Source organism: Sceloporus occidentalis, unplaced genomic scaffold, assembly GCF_023333645.1.
Source record: "Sceloporus occidentalis isolate IW3139 unplaced genomic scaffold, rSceOcc1.0.p SCAF_33, whole genome shotgun sequence".
Classification (NCBI taxonomy): domain Eukaryota; kingdom Metazoa; phylum Chordata; class Lepidosauria; order Squamata; family Phrynosomatidae; genus Sceloporus; species Sceloporus occidentalis.
This window is the reverse complement of record NW_028317013.1, coordinates 232,055-252,722: the sequence shown is the minus strand read 5'-3', so window position 1 is coordinate 252,722 and position 20,668 is coordinate 232,055. Positions and strand designations below refer to the sequence as shown.

General features: G+C 38.5%; 2 protein-coding genes across 2 annotated transcripts in view; one reads left to right on the top strand and one right to left on the bottom strand.

Annotated features, from left to right (window-relative positions):
- Positions 1-6,469: 6,469 nt before the first annotated feature.
- On the top strand, positions 6,470-14,200 carry LOC149298292 (UDP-sugar transporter protein SLC35A5-like). The gene is made up of 6 exons (XM_089487585.1): positions 6,470-6,599; positions 11,192-11,290; positions 11,787-11,914; positions 12,223-12,290; positions 12,840-13,593; positions 14,132-14,200. The coding sequence occupies exons 1-6, from the start codon at positions 6,470-6,472 to the stop codon at positions 14,198-14,200; spliced, it is 1,248 nt and encodes a 415-aa protein (XP_089343711.1).
- A 5,810-nt stretch (positions 14,201-20,010) lies between these two features.
- Positions 20,011-20,668, bottom strand: part of LOC149298291 (coiled-coil domain-containing protein 80-like) — a 48,816-nt gene continuing 48,158 nt past the window's right edge. Inside the window, exon 7 of the mRNA XM_089487475.1 lies at positions 20,011-20,360. Coding sequence (XP_089343601.1) covers positions 20,011-20,360 — 350 coding nt within the window. The remainder of the gene's footprint in view (positions 20,361-20,668) is intronic.

The window sequence follows — 20,668 nt, the reverse complement described above, 5'->3', positions numbered from 1 at the left end:
AAATTTGGATTTTTTTTAATGGATCTTGGTAGATATTCGTTAGATCAGGTTAGATCAACAGTTTTTTTTCGTTAGATCTACCACGCAGGAGGCGGTATTCACAATCCTATTTTGTGTGCGGGGGATGGGTACACATACGGTCTGGCCCCCCCTCAACTGAAATTTGGATTTTTTTTAATGGATCTTGGTAGATATTCGTTAGATCAGGTTAGATCAACAGTTTTTTTCGTTAGATCTACCACGCAGGAGGCGGTATTCACAATCCTATTTTGTGTGCGGGGGATGGGTACACATACGGTCTGGCCCCCCTCAACTGAAATTTGGATTTTTTTTAATGGATCTTGGTAGATATTCGTTAGATCAGGTTAGATCAACTGTTTTTTTCGTTAGATCTATCACACAGGAGGCGATATTCACAATCCTATTTTGTGTGCGGGGGATGGGTATACATAGGGGCTGGCCCCCCCCTCAACTGAAATTTGGATTTTTTTTAATGGATCTTGGTAGATATTCGTTAGATCAGGTTAGATCAACAGTTTTTTTCGTTAGATCTATCACACAGGAGGCGATATTCACAATCCTATTTTGTGTGCGGGTAATGGGTATACATAGGGGCTGGCCCCCCCTCAACTGAAATTTGAGTTTTTTTTAATGGATCTTGGTAGATATTCGTTAGATCAGGTTAGATCAACAGTTTTTTTCGTTAGATCTACCACGCAGGAGGCGGTATTCACAATCCTATTTTGTGTGCGGGGGATGGGTACACATACGGGCTGGCCCCCCCTCAACTGAAATTTGGAAAAACAATTATGGATTTTGGTAGATATTCGTTAGATCTGGTTAGATCAACAGTTTGTTTCGGTTGGAGGGACAACCCATATGTATTCCCATCCCCCCGCACACTATATAGGATTGTCAATACCCCCTCTTGTGTGATAGATCTAACAAAAAAAACAGTTGATCTAACCGGATCTAATGAATATCTACCAAAATCCATTAAAAAAAATCCAAATTTCAGTTGAGGGGGGGCCAGACCGTATGTGTACCCATCCCCCGCACACAAAAAAGGATTGTGAATACCGCCTCCTGCGTGGTAGATCTAACGAAAAAAACAGTTGATCTAACCTGATGTAACGAATATCTACCAAGATCCATTAAAAAAAATCCAAATTTCAGTTGAGGGGGGGCCAGACCGTATGTGTACCCATCCCCCGCACACAAAATAGGATTGTGAATACCGCCTCCTGCGTGGTAGATCTAACGAAAAAAACTGTTGATCTAACCTGATCTAACGAATATCTACCAAGATCCATTAAAAAAAATCCAAATTTCAGTTGAGGGGGGGCCAGACCGTATGTATACCCATCCCCCGCACACAAAATAGGATTGTGAATATCGCCTCCTGTGTGATAGATCTAACGAAAAAAACAGTTGATCTAACCTGATCTAACGAATATCTACCAAGATCCATTAAAAAAAATCCAAATTTCAGTTGAGGGGGGGCCAGACCGTATGTGTACCCATCCCCCGCACACAAAATAGGATTGTGAATACCGCCTCCTGCGTGGTAGATCTAACGAAAAAAACTGTTGATCTAACCTGATCTAACGAATATCTACCAAGATCCATTAAAAAAAATCCAAATTTCAGTTGAGGGGGGGCCAGACCGTATGTGTACCCATCCCCCGCACACAAAATAGGATTGTGAATACCGCCTCCTGCGTGGTAGATCTAACGAAAAAAACTGTTGATCTAACCTGATCTAATGAATATCTACCAAGATCCATTAAAAAAAATCCAAATTTCAGTTGAGGGGGGGCCAGCCCCTATGTATACCCATTACCCGCACACAAAATAGGATTGTGAATATCGCCTCCTGTGTGATAGATCTAACGAAAAAAACAGTTGATCTAACCTGATCTAACGAATATCTACCAAGATCCATTAAAAAAAATCCAAATTTCAGTTGAGGGGGGGCCAGACCGTATGTGTACCCATCCCCCGCACACAAAATAGGATTGTGAATACCGCCTCCTGCGTGGTAGATCTAACGAAAAAAACTGTTGATCTAACCTGATCTAACGAATATCTACCAAGATCCATTAAAAAAAATCCAAATTTCAGTTGAGGGGGGGCCAGACCGTATGTATACCCATCCCCCGCACACAAAATAGGATTGTGAATATCGCCTCCTGTGTGATAGATCTAACGAAAAAAACTGTTGATCTAACCTGATCTAACGAATATCTACCAAGATCCATTAAAAAAAAATCAAAATTTCAGTTGAGGGGGGGCCAGACCGTATGTGTACCCATCCCCCGCACACAAAATAGGATTGTGAATACCGCCTCCTGCGTGGTAGATCTAACGAAAAAAACTGTTGATCTAACCTGATCTAATGAATATCTACCAAGATCCATTAAAAAAAATCCAAATTTCAGTTGAGGGGGGGCCAGCCCCTATGTATACCCATTACCCGCACACAAAATAGGATTGTGAATATCGCCTCCTGTGTGATAGATCTAACGAAAAAAACAGTTGATCTAACCTGATCTAACGAATATCTACCAAGATCCATTAAAAAAAATCCAAATTTCAGTTGAGGGGGGGCCAGACCGTATGTGTACCCATCCCCCGCACACAAAATAGGATTGTGAATACCGCCTCCTGCGTGGTAGATCTAACGAAAAAAACAGTTGATCTAACCTGATGTAACGAATATCTACCAAGATCCATTAAAAAAAATCCAAATTTCAGTTGAGGGGGGGCCAGACCGTATGTATACCCATCCCCCGCACACAAAATAGGATTGTGAATATCGCCTCCTGTGTGATAGATCTAACGAAAAAAACTGTTGATCTAACCTGATCTAACGAATATCTACCAAGATCCATTAAAAAAAAATCAAAATTTCAGTTGAGGGGGGGCCAGACCGTATGTGTACCCATCCCCCGCACACAAAATAGGATTGTGAATACCGCCTCCTGCGTGGTAGATCTAACGAAAAAAACAGTTGATCTAACCTGATCTAACGAATATCTACCAAGATCCATTAAAAAAAATCCATATTTCAGTTGAGGGGGGCCAGCCCCCCCTCATTAAATATGCAATATCTCAGTAATTAGACTAGATCTAACAAAAATTTTGTCTGATCAAACCTGATCTAACGTAGAGCTATCATAATCAGTAACATTTTGTTGAAATTTTTGTTGAGGGGGGGCTGGCTACGGGTTAGCCCCCCCTGAAAAAGATTGTTAATATTGCCTATTTTAGAGTAGATCTAACGAAAAAAACAGTTGATCAAACCTGATCTAACAATGATCTAACAAATGCCATGATCTTTTGTAAAAAAATTTAATATGGGGGGGCTAACCCGGGGGAGGTCATCAATCAGTGTGTTTGTGTGTATATGAACAAAAATACAGAGAGACACACACCCTAAAAAATATACACATTCAGATTCCGGGGTTATGCTGAAACATGTACACACTACAAAGCACGAAATCGGTGCTTCCACTTTGTTCTGTGTAGTATTGCTAAGAGGTGTCTTCAATAGGGGTACTTCCTATTTTATGCATGTGCATCTCATTCTGGGAAGCAGGTCCACGTGCCATAGATTTAGATTGGTTGCAGTCTTTTTTGGCCATGGTACATTGCATGTGCTGTCAGTTTGTATCCTTCTTTTATGTTGGCTGCTCTTTTCATGATAGTTTATGCTGCTTTCCAGCACTCTCTCTGCCCAAGTAGGTACTTCGGGAACAGTGTTCTTATTAACCCATCATTTTACAGTTGGTTACTCTCTGTTCCATTTTTTCTATATAGAATGTCCTCTGTTCATATGACTGAATAAGAGTCCTTCTGAGGATACCCCATGTAAGGCATAGGATCAAGTATATGGCCTGTTTCATTTGCAGAAAGACTCTGCATGACCAGAATAGGTCCTTATGCTCTGCCTGCTTGAGAACAACAGAGTTTGTTGATGACAAAAATGGCTTCCTGGATTGGTCCTTCAGTTCGACATATGGAAAAACACGAACATTCAAAACCTGTGGCAACACTACTTATAAGGGAAGTTTGTGTGCTATGCCATTTATGGGGAAGTAGCTCTAGGTCCTGAATTGTAATGGCTTGTGGAAACAACCACAAGGAATATATTTTGGCTGTCCAAGAGAAAGTCCAGTTACACTAGAGGTGTTTCCTTTTGGGGTTTTGTGGGCAAGAGGAGGATTCCAGGTCCAGATCAAGTAGTGACAAGCCCTATGGCCGCTGAAACAATTCATCACGTGATTGGAGGTCACAAGACTTGTTCTAGCCCCTCGTGATACCAGATCTCTAACCATGGAGACTGCCTGAGTTTATTGTCGGGTCCTGAATCTCATCAAACAAGATTACAAGATGCAGTTCCTTGCAAGAGCAAGCCATGTTTTCTTCCATTTGGGTATACCAAAAAACTCTAAGGTAAAGATGTTGTTAATCTCCTTAATTTTCAGCAGAAGCAAGCCCTGGTAACGAAGGAACAAAGGCTTATTCTTATTCTTTTTTGATGCAAAATGTCTGTGGGAGTATAAAACTAATTCTGGACCCTTAACACCGCGTCAACTGGTTCTTCTAGATTTTTTAAATTAAAGATGGAGACAGTCAAGTCATGACCTGGATCGATATTTTGGATACCAATTTTCACATCCCAATCCACTTTGACCATCGTAAGTCCCTCAGTATGTCGATTCCGTATCAGGCCTTTTCATTTGTACTCAATTGGAGGTAGCTCATATAAGACAGCAGGGAGCTACCATTGTTGCTTACCTCGAAGACTAGCTACTGATAGCTCCTTCAGTACGTCCTCTTTTTGAAAGACCCTGGAAGATCTGGCTTGGATTGCCAACTTTCCAAATTACTTCTTAGTGCCATACATTGGTTGGGACTTCTAGGCCTATTTACCCGAAAACCCAAGAAGATATTTCATCACGGATTGGACAATTAGGAGTGCAATTCTATGACTGGTGAGGTAAAGATGGGTGTCCTTCTTGTGTGGCAAGTCAGTTGTGGAATTTCACTATGCTGTTCCTTGGGTTTTGGCTCACATGCAGCTGGAAATCCATCATTACAAGCTCCAGTTCAGTGGAGTAAAGCACGTTTTGAAAGCGATGATAGTGAGTGATGGTTTTTTTTTTACTGCTAACTTTTTGGAAGGTGATCACACAGTCACTCTCCACAAGAATACTCATGAGAGTTGCAATACTCAAAAGCTGGTGCACCAGAGGTCAGAAAAGGTTTACATGCTTTTGAGCCTTTCCTGCGCTATATTTTGTTCCCTGACCTTTATGGACTGCATGCAGAGCCGGCCTTAGGCGTTGTGGCGCCCTGTGCGGACTACTCCTCTGGCGCCCCCCCTCACTACCCCCCCTCTCTGCCCCTTCAAACTACCCCCCCTCTCTGCCCCTTCAAACTACCCCCCCTCTCTGCCCCTTCAAACTACCCCCCCCTTCTGCCCCTTCAAACTACACCCCCCCTGCCCCTTCAAACTACACCCCCTCTCTGCCCCTTCAAACTACACCTCCCCCCCTCTGCCCCTTCAAACTACACCCCCCCCACTTACCTTGTTGCCGGAGTCCTGCGGTGAGAGCGGGAGGCATCCGTCTTCTCGCTCTGCCGCGGTGCTGGCATTTCATGTTGAGGGCCGGAATAGTCCGGCGCCCAACATGAGATGCCGGCACCGCGACGGAGTCACGGAGAGTAAGGGGCGCCGAGCGGTTGCTTAGAACTTCACGAGCAACCGTTCGACGTATCGTTTTTTTTTAAAAAACTTTATTTAACATGAATGTTAAAGTTTAAAAAAAAACAAAAAACGATGTTTTAAGTTAAGTCCCGGGCAGGCGCCCCTGCTACCATGGCCCCCTGTGCGGTCGCACACCCCTAAGGCCGGCCCTGACTGCATGTGCAATCCACCTGCATGTATAACCGTATATTTCGGATGTACTTATTAAGGGGATGTGGGGCCTTTTAAGAAAATCATTCCTTTGAAATTACTTTTACTATTTGATTTTTAATTTAGGGGAAAAAATGAGGGGTAAATTGTGTTTTTCGTTTGATCATTTTGAAAAATCGCAGTCTTTCATGTGGTAAGATGCACGATTTACCCTAAAATCGGTATCTAGATATTTCTTTACTGTGTCCTGAAAAAAAACCAATCTAGGTGTCCTTAGTTAAAGTGCTAATGTATGTCTAAGATTGTCACCTAAATTGAATTAAAGCAAACTCAAAGCGTTTAAAAAAACAAATCTAGTAAAACAGATTTGTGTGGATTTAACAAGATGATATATTAAGCAGGCATTATGTGCCAAAAGAGTTGGGTAAGAGTTATAATATAAGGCTGTGAAATGAATGAGCACGGTTATGTTTTAACCTCATTAATTTACTTGTCCATTTTATGTACCAGTGAATTTGGTGAGCTGCAAGGTCAATAAATGAAATGAGCTTCAAGCTGTATTTGAATCCATCATGGCCCTCCAAAGCTTCCCTGCACACATTTCTACTTGGGTTTACCTATGTGAGCCTTGGATCCAGCCGTGTCCTTCTGGTGAAATTCTCGGCTAATGAAGGTGGGCTTTTCTTGTGTTTACACATACATAACGTCTTTCAAAATTCATATACGATCAGTTTTCAGACAAATGCATTGCCAGCAAAATCATGTCTATCATAGTGATCAGTCTATATGCAATAACGAGAGTAAATGCCCAATAAATTACCTGCCAGACCCTTACTTTGCGTAACTGAATATTATAATAGACTGCAGCACTTTGTGCTGTGCCAATTTACAAGGCGCATCCACAGCACAGCTTGGATGCGCAGACTGATATTCCGGTAATAGATAATAGATAATAGAGTTTACTATATCTTCTATTACAATACCTTATCAATTTTGGTAAGACATATGATATCTACCTATCTAGCTTTTTTGGGTAAATGGGATAATTAGGTGTACTTTTTCATGTGGTTTTAATTAAGTCCTCTATGGCAATGTAGCCTCCATTTGCGCTACATGCATTTAGCCACATCCACAGTATTCAGTTTTTGTGTGTGTTTATTATTTCTTCATCATTTGGAGGAACTGTGTATAATTATATTTTGAAGTTATATTTTATTCTTTATCATTTGTTGAGTTTGGTGTCTTCCTCTTTATGTCCAGTGCTAGGTAAAGGTACACCAGTACACGTAAGAAATGACATTTACCAAAATGTTTAATCAGACTTACATTTGAGTAAGGGTTTATAGTGCCTGGCTTACCCTCTTTGTGTGGCATAGTTCTCAAACCTACTCATCTTAGAGAAGATGCCTGCTGGGTTGAAAAAAAATAACTCTATTACTGGGGTTTAGATTTGAAGAGCTCTTCCAGATCTGAAGCTCTCACCCAAACAGTAAAACCATGGGTCCCATAACTAACTTCACAGGTTATTTTATGTTATCTGAAACACACACTCACTCGCATAACTCATACTCACATGTACATTCTCAAGTATACAAACTCACTCCATGCCTCACATACACATCTACATTTAGGACCCATTCTACCTGGGCTTAGGAGGAGACTGCTGGTCCAGCAGCTGGTGACAGGTCTGTTCTCCTGCCCTCTTACAATCTTTACACGCTTCCTGTGCCTGGCAGTGATGTCATATCATGGCGCTCATAGACAGTCAACACGCTGGAGCAGAGGGAACAACGATGGAGAGGGCTTTGCAGGTGGCTGTGGTTTTATGTACGTGGATATAATACACACCCCTTTTCAGGATTCTTGAAATTGGGGTAAATTTGGCGGTACCTGAGATATTATGGTACTCTAGTGGAAATCTTTTAAATGGCCATTTAGAAACAGTACCTGGTTAAGGGGGGAAATTACCAGTGACCTTTACCAAATCTTACAGATGAAATTATTAATTTATAACTTATTTATTATGGCTGTCCTTTTCTGTATGCAGTGTTGTGTTTATAGAGAACAACCGCCAACAATAGGGGGGCTGTAAGTCGGTTCAATGTATTTCTCAAGTAAGCTTTTGAACTTCATATTTACAAAAATCACTGATCCTTCGAAGAGTAAACAATTCACACAAATATATATTTTTTAACCCCTTAACATCCATTGCCGGGTCAGGCACGTCATGCAAAATGGTCACTTAACGACCTATGACGTGCCTGACACGTCATCAGACTTAAACAAGCTTAGAAAGTGATCAACGATCACTTTCTAAGCTTAAACGGTGTTGCTTTAATGCCTCGATGTCGAGGCATTCAGCAACACCGAGATCAGCATGATGGGCCATGTCTGGCCCCTCCCCGGGGCGTCAACAGCCGCCATACATTGTAAAGCGTTTAGGAGGCGATCTAGAGAACTCTGGCTCCACTTGCAGGTTGAATACAGGTACTGCATTCAACCATACAAGTCAATGGAGCCCAGCTTTCTAATCACTATGTGATTAGTAAAATATTTAAAAAAAAAAAAAAAAATTTAAAAAAAAAGGAAAAAAAGAAAAAGCTTAAAAAAAACATGGTAACATTTAAAAATTATTATGCTTTAGAGGAACTATCCAGTTCCAGCAAAATGTAAAAAAAAAAAGTCCAAAAAGAGTAAAATAAAAAAATAACGTTTATTATTATGAGCAAGTGCTAAAATTAGCGCTGTATCTTCCCAAAAATCCTGACGTGGAAAAATTTAAATAAAAGCATTTCAAATACCCAAGGGGTGTCTAATTTAAAAAAATGAATGGTTTGATGGGGTAAATTGGAGTGGCCGGGCTCAAATATAGGGCATAGGCACAGACTGACCAAAATAGGGGGGGGAAAAAAGCGCGCTTCCAAAATGTGGCCTTTTAACCCCAAACAGCAGTCAAACCCATGCATGGGTGGTATCACTGTACTCGAGAGATGTTGTTGAACACATATTAGGGTGTTGTTTGATAGTGACGTATACCTGGAGCTATAAATGTATACCCAAAGTACAATTTGTGTAAAAAAAAAATACCAAAAAAATACTAACACAAAGTGTGGCAAAGGCTGGTGGTAGAATCTCATGCATGGAAAGGGTTAAAATACTAGCATTTGAAATACCTTGGGGTGTCTAGTTTTCAAAATTATATGATTTGATGGGGTAAATTGCATTGGCCGGCTTCAAAGATACCCGAAATGGCACATGGGAGGAAGAATTACCAGATTTGGAAAAAATGGTTTTGAAACGCTACCTGTACTTAATGCTCCATAACGTGCAGGAAAAAACATAAAAACATTGGGTATTTCTAAACTCAGGACAAATAGTAGAATATATTTAGTAGGTTTTTTCATTAGCTTTTTTGGATGAGTAAAAGATTTTTGGGGTAAAAGTCAGAAAATGTGGGGTTTTTTTACATTTTTCATCATATTTTATTATTTTTTTTATGGGAAATTAGATAATATGATTATCTGAAGAAAGCCCTTCTTGTCCTGAAAAAAATAACATATAATTTGTGTGGGTTCACTAAATGAGTGAAGAGAAAATTACATCTAAACACGAACACCGCAAAAGTGTTAAAACAGGCTCGGTCCCAATGGTACAAAAGGTAAAACACAGCCTGGTCCTTAAGGGGTTAAAATTGAAGATTGAATGTTTCACCTTTCTTGCCCATAATGCAAAGCTTTTTGAGCAGAAATAATAATGTCCAGCAGAGGTCACTGCAAAACAGCAAATAGACCTTTATGAGGTCGGAATTCTACAATTTGCTGGTTATACTGGTTTTCTTCATGTGAAAAAAAATGGCCAACCCCAGAGAATTTCTCCTTCAAGAATAAATAAGTTATAAATGTGCATCATGCTGGGCCAGTTTTGCATTTCTGTTGTGGAAACTCTGCGGGAATGGCCCTTTACAATGCAATGATAAAATAATGAGGCCAGCTTTAAACTTAGTTTAGTGAATAATATTCCGTTGTGTGGGGCCTATAAGATAGGTATACACTTTTGAAAGCAAGCAAAAGTGTAAAGAAACAGGACTTTAAATGTTTTGCTCTGTGTTTATAACTGTACATTGCACAAACATGTTGTGGGTCATGATATAGCATATTTACTAATTGATCAACAATATTTTAGAACTAGAATGTAATAAAATTACATCATGTAATTGTGTAGTTATAGTAACACATTGAGTCTGAATACTTAACACTACTAACAAAGTTACCAATCTAAATACTTTGTTGTGTCCAAATGTAATCTGGGCATGCATATTTTTTTTAGGATTAGAATCCTAAACTGTAGATTAGCCAATTTCTGTCCAGGCAGTTACCTGACAGTTCTGCTGACAACTTGGGTATCGTGATCTATCTGTTGAGAGAAGTGGGAAGTGCCAACATAAATGCAATCATGAAGCTTTGGCAATTCTGAAAAGTACTTCAGTGTTGTAATGCGTTTCCAAATCACGTTAGATTTTCATACATCAAATATTAGCCGCAATTTTTTTTTCTTGTCCTACTTGGCTGGTTATTATCCACAAGAGCACACCTCATCGTGTTTACCTCATAGCAATGTGTGGGTAATGTGTGTAATGTTTGTGTTCTGGCTGAACACAGACTGTCTTGTGTGTGGTGGGTGGCTAATACCAAGTAGTGGCCAACTGAGGTCCACAAGCCCTCTCCAAGGCTCCAGTAGTGCTCTTCTCCAATTCCAAAGAAGGAACAATAAAAATGGAAAGGGCGACAACTCTTTTTCTATAACTTTAAGAAACTTTATTTTTTAAAGGGCACCAACACAGGACTAAAACGGCTGTCTCTTGATAGATTTCATGCACAGGTTGATAACAAAAGAAAAAAAATATATATTTTATTGTTCTGGATTCCCCCCCCCATCTTGATTATACTGTATAGTGAAACTTAATCTGTAAAATAAATTATGAAAATATAAATAACTTGCCCCCCCTGAATGCAGCATGTACATAAAGGTTTTCATAAGGGTTAATACAAGACAACTCAGTAACTACAGGTAACAATTGTCAATCAGCACATTTCGGTGGCAAAATGAAACCCAAAGACATCCTCTGAAGTCCAACCCGTGACATAATAGGAATAACAGCCAGCTCTTAAGAACTTATAGGAAACGCATTTTAGTTTTCCTCAAACTGAAAAATCTACTTTCTTCATGGTAGTCATGTATTAAAGTAACAAGTTTTTCCCTCTACAGACAATAAATACGATTATGTCCCAGCTACAGTAAATGTGTGTGCAGAAGCGGTGAAACTTCTCTTTTGTATGCTAATGGCTGCCAGAGTAATTATGAAAGGTGAGATTTGATTTCTTTTCTCAATTTGTTTGTCAAGGTCAAATTAGCAGTGCAAATTTTATCATTTTTGAGTGGAGTGAGAGTGCGCTAGAAAGGCCCCTCTGATGATATATAAGCCTTAGACCTTTAGTCAAGAGGTGAATGATCACAAACATGAGGAAAGTTTGGAAAGCTGGGTAGTCTGCAGTTACACAAATCTTGAGGTGAAAGACAAAGCTGATAACTGTTCCTAATGCTGAAATATGTCCCCTAAACTGTAAACTTGCTGTAAATGTACTAGTCCTACTGTTAGTTTTCATTCATAATGGAACAGCTGATGAATGAATAGATTTGTTTTTCAAAAAAATAGTGTAATGGAATAATAATTTCAAAGGCCTACCTTATGTTCTCTGATACAACACAGTCATTGTATGATACTTTTTTTAAGCTTGATATTACTAATAAAGTGATCTATATTTATTTATTTTTATGTATGGTTTTTTTTTCTTCTCTCCAGAAAAACGGCCTTTAAGATGTGGCACTTCTTTTAAAGAGTTTTGGCGGTACTTAAAGTGGGCTGTTCCAGCATTTCTCTACTTCTTAGATAACCTTATTATTTTTTCAATTTTGAGCTATTTGCAACCAGTAAGTAAAAGACAAATTTATACATGCAGATTCCTTAGACCAGGGCCTTGTGTTTCTCTGGAAGCCTTTTTATAAGAACACATTTTCCATCCTGCATTAAATGTCCCTTTGCATGGATGTCACATGTAGCTGTCCATCTAGCTGACAATGAAGTTAATGCCTTTTGCGAAAGATTGTTGTGGAAATATGAGATGCTAATATTGGAGAGCATCAGCCTCACCATGATGTGCATTTAATGCAGCCCACTGTGAAGTTGCTATGTGTGCATTAAGTAATAATATACAACCTTTATCTTTCTTTTTGTTTAGGCCATGGCTGTATTACTGTCCAATTTTGTCATTATTACAACTGCAGTTTTCTTCAGAATAATACTAAAGTAAGTATTACGAAACAATAAACGCATTAAGCGGTGTTCCTGTACTGTATAATAGTGGAAAAGGCAGCTTCAAGAACACATGTGCGTTTTACAAATACCTTACACTAACTTACAGAATCAATCAATAGCTGATCGTACTAAAGTTAGATGCCCCACAATAAAAACATATCACACCAGCTTTAGTTGGGGCCATTAACCTCCACATGTGAAGGATATTTTATACCTTGAATACCAGAGACTTTTTTTTTTTTGCACGTGATTGCTGGTTCTCATTCATTTTCATGGGATTGCATCAGGAACCTGCGGGTAGCAACACACACAGTATTTTGAGTAGTATGTAGTATGTCGGGATGGTATGGTACATCCATTTGTAAATCATTTTGTTAAATATTGGCTACTTTCTTTTAGAGCGTGGCATAACGTAAGTCCACTTTTATTTAAGGTTGTAAGACAATGAAGTGTGGTACCCCAAGTGCTGGTAGTGGGGTCTTACGAAGCCAATCAATAAAGACTGTGTACATCTAATATGTTTTTGTTTTGTTTTTGTAGACGGCATCTTTCATGCATACAATGGGCGTCTCTTTTAATCTTGTTCTTCTCAATCATGAGTCTAACGTCCAGAAATGGAGCAGGTTATGATGGGGTATCGATCGAAGGAGCTCGTGTTTTCCATGCTGTCCCATCCAATAGCTGTGTTTACATGGAGAAGTCTGAATCCCAATCCCAGGAAGAGCAAAGTGTGTCACAAGTATCAACTACAACCTTTAAGTACTTTCCCATCAGCCCTGGCCACTTACTGATTCTCTTGCAATGTGTCATTGCTGCTTTGGCAAATATCTACAACGAAAAAATTCTCAAGGAAGCAGACCAGATTTCAGAGAGCATCTTTGTGCAAAACAGCAAACTTTACGTGTTTGGAGTCTTGTTCAACGGTCTCACTTTGATACTTCACAATAAACACTTAGGCAAGATAAAGTCCTGTGGATTTTTTTATGGCCATAATGGATTTTCTATTGCTCTTATTTTTGCAACTGCCTTTGTTGGATTGTCAGTTGCGTTTATTTTAAAATTTAGAGACAACATGTTTCATGTCCTCACAGCACAACTAACAACTGTGATAATTACCATTGTATCATTTTTTGTGTTCAATTTCAAGCCGTCCATTGAATTCTTTTTAGAAGCTCCTGTGGTTCTTCTCTCTATATATATTTATAATGCAAGTCGAACCACGGAATCCAAAGGCCCCACGCAGAGAGTAAAACTAAAAAAGGTTAATGGCGACGCATGGGAAAGATGTAGCGGAGTAAGTATTTGTGTGAGTTTTTTTTCTCCTTCATTCATCAATTGCTTTTTATGTCCGCATATAAGGTGGCCATAACTATAAAACTGACTGGTTTTAGTGCAGTTTAGAAGATTTCTTATGGTCTATTTAGCCATGCAGGGCAAAACCCATCCTTGTTGCTGGAGAAACCATGAACTATATGTATCATTAAGAGCTAGCGTTGAACGAGGAATAACTTTGAGATTTCCTGCTTCAACTTGCCTACAACTCATAAATTGATAAATGGTCTGGCTTCCCCCCCCAAATGTGCTACAGCATTTAACATTGCATATAACTCCGTAAGCTCCAAAAGTTAAAATAAAGAAATCTAGTGTCAGCCATATAGGTCTTCTGCTGTGTTGGGTATCACCCAAGATTGCTTACCCAGCCATTCACGGTTGTTATTATACCAGTGGGAGTTATATTCACAATGTCTTCATCATTGCTTTGAAGTGCTTATTAACTTTCCTATGTATGTATTATAAAATGTTATACATTTATGGCTTTTGTATCACTGCAGGATGGCCAGGAGCTGGAGAAACTCACTAGTGCAATGGAAGATTCAGATACAGATGAAGAAATTTTCTAAGGGAAATAAATATGGCTAACTTAAAATGAACTGAAAAATCCCATATTTGGATACATTTATAACAACACATTTTTATTCTTCCCCAAGTCAGTGTTTTTACAATTTATTACCTTTTGGTGTTGCTACAAGGGGACTTTAATTACGATCACAACTTCAACTGTATACGTGATGTGAAAAAACAGTGTGTTTATTTTGTTACCTGTTAATACAGGAAAAGAAAGGGGTTGGTATTACTTGGGCTGCATATAACATTCCCCTGCTTGTGCAATAAGTAGTTTAGACTCAAATCTGTAATAAAATGTTTTTGTATAGTTGTATAAAGCACAGCTAGTGACTCTTCAGTTGTCCTAAAGAAAAAGGAGCCAAAAAGATGATCATCATACCATTTTATGGACTGGGGGATGTTTGGTTAGATATATGGTTCTTGAAAATGCATTTGTACAAGAGTGCCTTAACTATTTTTTTTTAAGGATTTTGTGAAATAAATGTAAATCAAAAATACCTTGTTATACTGTGAGTTTAGATGTAAGAAGAAACTTTAAAATGGCACAACCAAAGTCATTACAATACAAATTGAACAAAAGACTACGGTGCCATCACTCCAAACAGAATAAGGCTTGGAAAGACTTAACTAACATGGAAAGAGCTTGTTTTCAGAGTACCTGTTAGGGCTATTTTTTTCAGTATTACAGTCTGCTTGTGTCATTAGCAGGGCAATCACAAAACAGAGTTTCAAACTCCCTTACATTTTGAAAGGACAGCTCCAGTAAGCTGCTATTGCAAGGGGCTGAATTGGCACTTAATTCATAATTGTATCATTTTGATCTTTTAACAAGGGGAAGCTGCCCCAGGCGTACCAAGAGCCTCAACGTAGTAGAGTACTTGCAGGCACAATTCTCGCCTCCCTTGCGATTATAATGCATGATGCTGCCTTTTTTGTTAATGCGTCCTCCACATAGTATGTACACAGCTGCCAAAAATTCTCAATAAAGCTACATTTTTGTAAATTTGTCTAATATTATTACAATCTGAACTATCTTGTGCATATGCGTAGTCTTGTTTCCTTCGTCTTTAACCACAATTGCAATTGTATTTGGGTTGTAAGATCTTCAGGACCAACAATTTTTCATTCTGGGCAGCAAAATTGCTATCATCAAGGATAACCCCAGGAAAGGTTACCGATCTAGGCACTGATTAGGCTTGCCTTGTTCACAAAACTAGGGCTACAGCCACATAATCTAATTCTTCAACACTAATTCTTTTTGGGAAGCAAAACTATGTCTGACCTGCTCATCACCAAATGTGGCTGTTGGTTTGGTGTCTTAAAGTAATTATGGTCACATGCCACCTATGCTTCGTAAAATTGATTGCACCCTTACAAATATCTTCTGGCTGTCATGGGACATAGATGTCCTTAACTAAAAATTGCATATTCTTCATACAGTAATGGAGGACCTCTAAGATTTATTTTATTGGAATTCTGTTTCATATTCTTTGCATTGTATTTCTGACTGGAATCACCTTGATCCAGATGAAGCCAGGGATTAAAGAACTACTCAAAAGGTCACACTATTTTAAACAAAGCAGGAGACTGATGCATGCTTTTGGTTACTATAGAAGATTGGTCTTCACCCAGTAGGGGGGAATTATTAGACAGAGAGCAGTGAATAACTGCTTTAAAGGAATTTTGAATTTGACCATGGTAATGAAAACCACATTTGGAGGGCAATAAAACATGCACTTAATGCTAGCCGGATAAGACAAGACTTTACAGAACCAAAAAAGCTGAAAAAGTGCCGAAACATTTCACCAGATGGCAGGATGGAAAGTACAGAATGTGAGCAATACACCCTAGGCTCAGCCAAAGTGGGAACCTTTGATGCGGTTCCCACCAAGCCCAGTTAACCACTAGGTGGGTATGGCTTTAAACATCAGTTATACCTTTAAATATCAGTTATTCCCAGTGGCTGCCTGAATGAAGTATTAGTACACAAGCTAGTGGCAGGCTGATGTTTGTAAGATTTGTAATCTCTTGCAATGCTCCACTAGAGATTGCCCTGGAATATAATTTCCATTATTATTAGGTAAAGGTAGTTTTAGTTTACTGGTAGATATGGGGAACAGTTCCCCAGCAGAAGTGCTAGAGTTTAATACAGTTGAGGAATTTAAACATACATCGGGTGGGCATGTGGCGTAAATTTAAGTCATGACCAAAGATAGGTTTGAGTCTTTACAGCATGAAAAACAGGCAGACTGGACTAGACAATTTTTATCTGTTGTCAATTTCCACGACTCCATATTAAATAATAACTTTAAGCGTGTGTGATTTTTAGCGACACAGCAGCTGCTTTCAACCACAGCTCCTATAATGCCCAGCAAAGAGTATCTGGGAATAATGGGAATTGTAGTTCACGTTACTGTCAGATAGTCCTCGCTGAGAATTATATTAACTGTAGTTCACAGCAGTAGATGTACCCGATACTGCCTGTTCTGAATGTGTGGATTTGTTGCGCCCGATGCATGATTAACAGCGGTCTGCCTTTTGAATGTTAAGCAGTTTCTGCTGTATGCTCTGCTTTATGCTCTGCGTTTAAACCACCCCTTTAATACCTTGTTTCTATTTTTACTTCCTTACTTCAAACAAAAGAGCAGTCTGTTTCCAGGGGCAGCAGCCTAACAGCCCTGCAGAAGGGGCGACAACTCTGATGTAATTTCCTGCTGCTTTAGAATTACAGCTATATTGGTGTTTTTTCAGTACTACAGGCTAATTCCAGCTTCTGTATTAACTATTTAGTTGCTGAGTTGCCTGACTTTAAGCCGGAAACTCGTGTCATGGCTATATTAAAAGCTGAGCATGTAAAGATAAATGGGCAGATTTTAAGGGTCTGGAATTCTTTCCATAATTTATAAGAGAATCTTACTCAGGTCAAAATAAGTGGGTGGAGGGCAGCAGCCCCCCCCCCCCCCCTGCTGCCTGTATTATCATCTACAACAAATAATAAAAAAATAAAATAAATATGCATATCCTGGTCATCACCATGATATAATTGGAGGTAACATCTGGTTATAAGTGAGATTCTTGAGGTCTATAAAGACAAGTTATGTTCTCCCCACGCAAAGTAAAATAAAATTAAAAAAAAAACCAGGCTACTATGTAATGGAGTGTTTTGTTATGCCGAGTATTATTGCAAAAGCCAGAAATTTCACCTTAATGTAATTTTCTACAAGCTTATATAAATTCAAAGGCCCATTTATATTTTGTGTTGCTGTTCAGATAAATTCCTGTGACAAAAGACAAAAGTTATGAGGGAAATTTAAAGTTTAAAAAAAACTTTATTTTTTTTTTTTCACGAACGGCCGCATACCATGTTCACAATTCTCATAATTATACTTCCAAGAAAAATCAGCAAATCCCATCAGACTTAATAATGGTCTATGTTAATTAGGTTGTGAATTATTTAAAAAGGAATATAGAAAAACAAAGAAAACCCAGTTCATCCAAGTTTGAAAAAATTTCTCTCAGGTGGTCTTTTTTGCCAAGGACCCTTAAAAGAATGCTTTCTACAGGGCAACATACATTTTAAACAACTCTTTAATATATTTTTTCTATGCATCCTTGGTCATCCTATTTCACTTCAAACAATAAAAAAGGAAAAATGTTTTGTGTAACTAAAAATCATATTCACAACCAAGTTGAAAAAAAAAATCGTAAAAATTATGCTAAACAAGTGGCCTTTGGTTGCCTTTAAACAGAGTACTACTAGGTAGTACCATTTGTTTTTATGCAGTTATTTTGAGAGATATTAGGACATTAACCCCTTAAGGACAATGGGCAGTCCCTAAACCCATTGAAAACAATGCATGTACATGCTTTGTCATTAAGGGGTTAAAATTTAAAAATTCATGTTCCTCGTACATAAATGTATTGGGTACAGTGGCCTGATCCTGCAAGGCCCACGGTGGCAGATAAGATGAGACAGGAGCAATGTTCCATCTAATTTTTCTTAGTTGGTGTGCACAGAAAATTTCTCTTGTGCAAAAATTTTGTGCGCAGAATATCAGCGCCGCATAAAGTTTCAAAAAAATTATTATTTTTTTCTTTTTTGGGGAAAAACTGTTGTGCGCACAATTTTTGGACGTGTGCGCTGCCTAAAAAAGCTATGTGCGCGCGCACAAGCGCACAGCTTAGAGGGAACACTGGACTTGAGCAAATTCACCAGTGGACTATTGCCCTATTGAGTGACTGCCGCTCTAATGCGCCACAACTCTTTAAAGGCCAGTTTGGGAGATCAAAGATCTCCCTTAAAACCAGCCCAGTCATAATACTGAGCTCTGTGTTTTACTTGTACACTACTGCGGCATGCCTAGCATATAACAACATTTCCTGGCGCTTTTTACAAGGCTGCCAGTGGAGAAGGAGGACTGGGGCAGGTCGGGAGGTGGTGGCAGTGAATTGCACTGATTAGGGACACCCTTCTCTGTATATATTAACAAATAATATGTTGAGTCGTTACTCTTTGATGTTGTTGAGGACCATGGGGTTAGTCCCTTGAGACAGCAAACTTGTTACTATGACTAATATCTTCTAAATTTTTTTCATTTTTGTCAGCAAATGATAGCTATATAAATGAAAAAAATGTCAAGATATACTTCTTGGGGTTTTTATTAAATTAATTTTATTTATTTCAATTTAATGAGCATCAGTAATAATGTTTTTTATAAATGTAAACTATGTTTACATTTACGGTATCTAATTACTTTACAACATATTAACCACACTGCCAAAAAGGACCTTATTTGTAACCATCAGCCATATCTACAGTTGGCCTGGTTAAACAGGTGTAACGTCCAGGTGAAATAAGAGTTTTACACAGAAAAGTATATTTCTCTACACTCTAATGCATTGTGTTTCATAAATTAAAAACGTAGGCTGTTGTATTTTTTTTTTGAAGACTGATTGGCTTGAATGTTGGTCACTGATGGCGTATACTTAAATTTATGCGATTCCATGTGAATTTGAGAGTCACGTTGATGGTTATTATCCTTAGATTTTGCAACTGACTTCAGATCTCCAAAAATATATACTGAATATAAAATGAATCACAACAAAACACATATCTCCTCAAAGCTCAAAATCTAATATATAAACATTTAAGTTGCTTGTAAATTACATTTAGGATGGGTACTGCTTTCATCGATGTACTTGATGATTGAATAAAAACAGCATTGTATCATCCATGGTCTTTCTTGAAGGAATGGGAAACACATTAGTTCTAAACTGTGTTAAAAAAATAATGTAAACATTTTAGAGGTGGTAAACTGCATAGAGAGTACCAGAATAACATATATAAAAAATAAAGCTGGCAAAACAAATTATTCTTTAAATAACTAAACAATACAACAGTCTGCATTTCCCGCCATATTTAAAGCTAATGAAATCTCTCTCCAACAGGGCCTACTTGGTTGACAGACTGCTAAACTCCTTCTAAAACTTTGGCCATGTCTGCATTGACCTTTGTAACATTATTCTGATTAACTGATATGGCTTGTTCCTCGTTTCCATCCATTTATTTTAACATATCAGTTTTCCAATAAATATATTTAAAAAGATATACATAAAGAAACAAGAACGCTAAATTCTATTATCTGAAGATAAAATCGTGAAAATAACCAAGCAGAGAGCAATCTTGGTCCAATCCAATTTCTAAAAAAAACCATGTAAAACTATATACTACATTTATAGTTGTGGTTAAGGAAGAACAACTGAATTACCATTTGCAAGTTCAAATTCCTTTACTGTTTATTTTTTTTCAGTCATGGTATCTATGATAGTATCCCTCATGGTGTCGGTAATCGTCTTGATATCCTTCCTCATATCCCTGATGTGGGTACCCATGATAGCCATAACCTCCATATTCATCTTCCGGGCAGCGCATCCCTAGTGATTGTTGAATAGCCATCTCTTGCCGTCTGAGCTGCATGGAGTCAATTAAGTCGTATACAATTGCCATAGACCACATCGGAGAAGGATACCAGGATTTCACATTGCCGTCTTTGCCAACGAGAAGCATTGAGAAATATTCAGGGCTGACTTGAAAGTAATTTCTTATGTCTTTTACCAAATTAGAAGAAAGATCTTCTCGATCAACACTGGAGCTTCCTGTAAGGAGCAAACAAAATATATATGAATAGAGTTTGAGATTCTAGTTGGTAATGCGACTTTGCCCTGTGAGTCTGTCAGTTGATTCGGCAGTCAAGTTGATCATCAAGTTTGTCATTCCTATTTATTTTAATGGAGCTCTCGATCAACTCACTTACTCGTGAGGTATCAAGTTAAAATATGTGATTTGTTAGATGACTTAAAAGGTAGACAGCTCATCACTGTTGAGCAACTTGCATTTTCTTACCTTTCTTGATTTGACTTTTATGAATATTTAAGCTGGACAAGTTGGCCGGTGCAAACTCAGC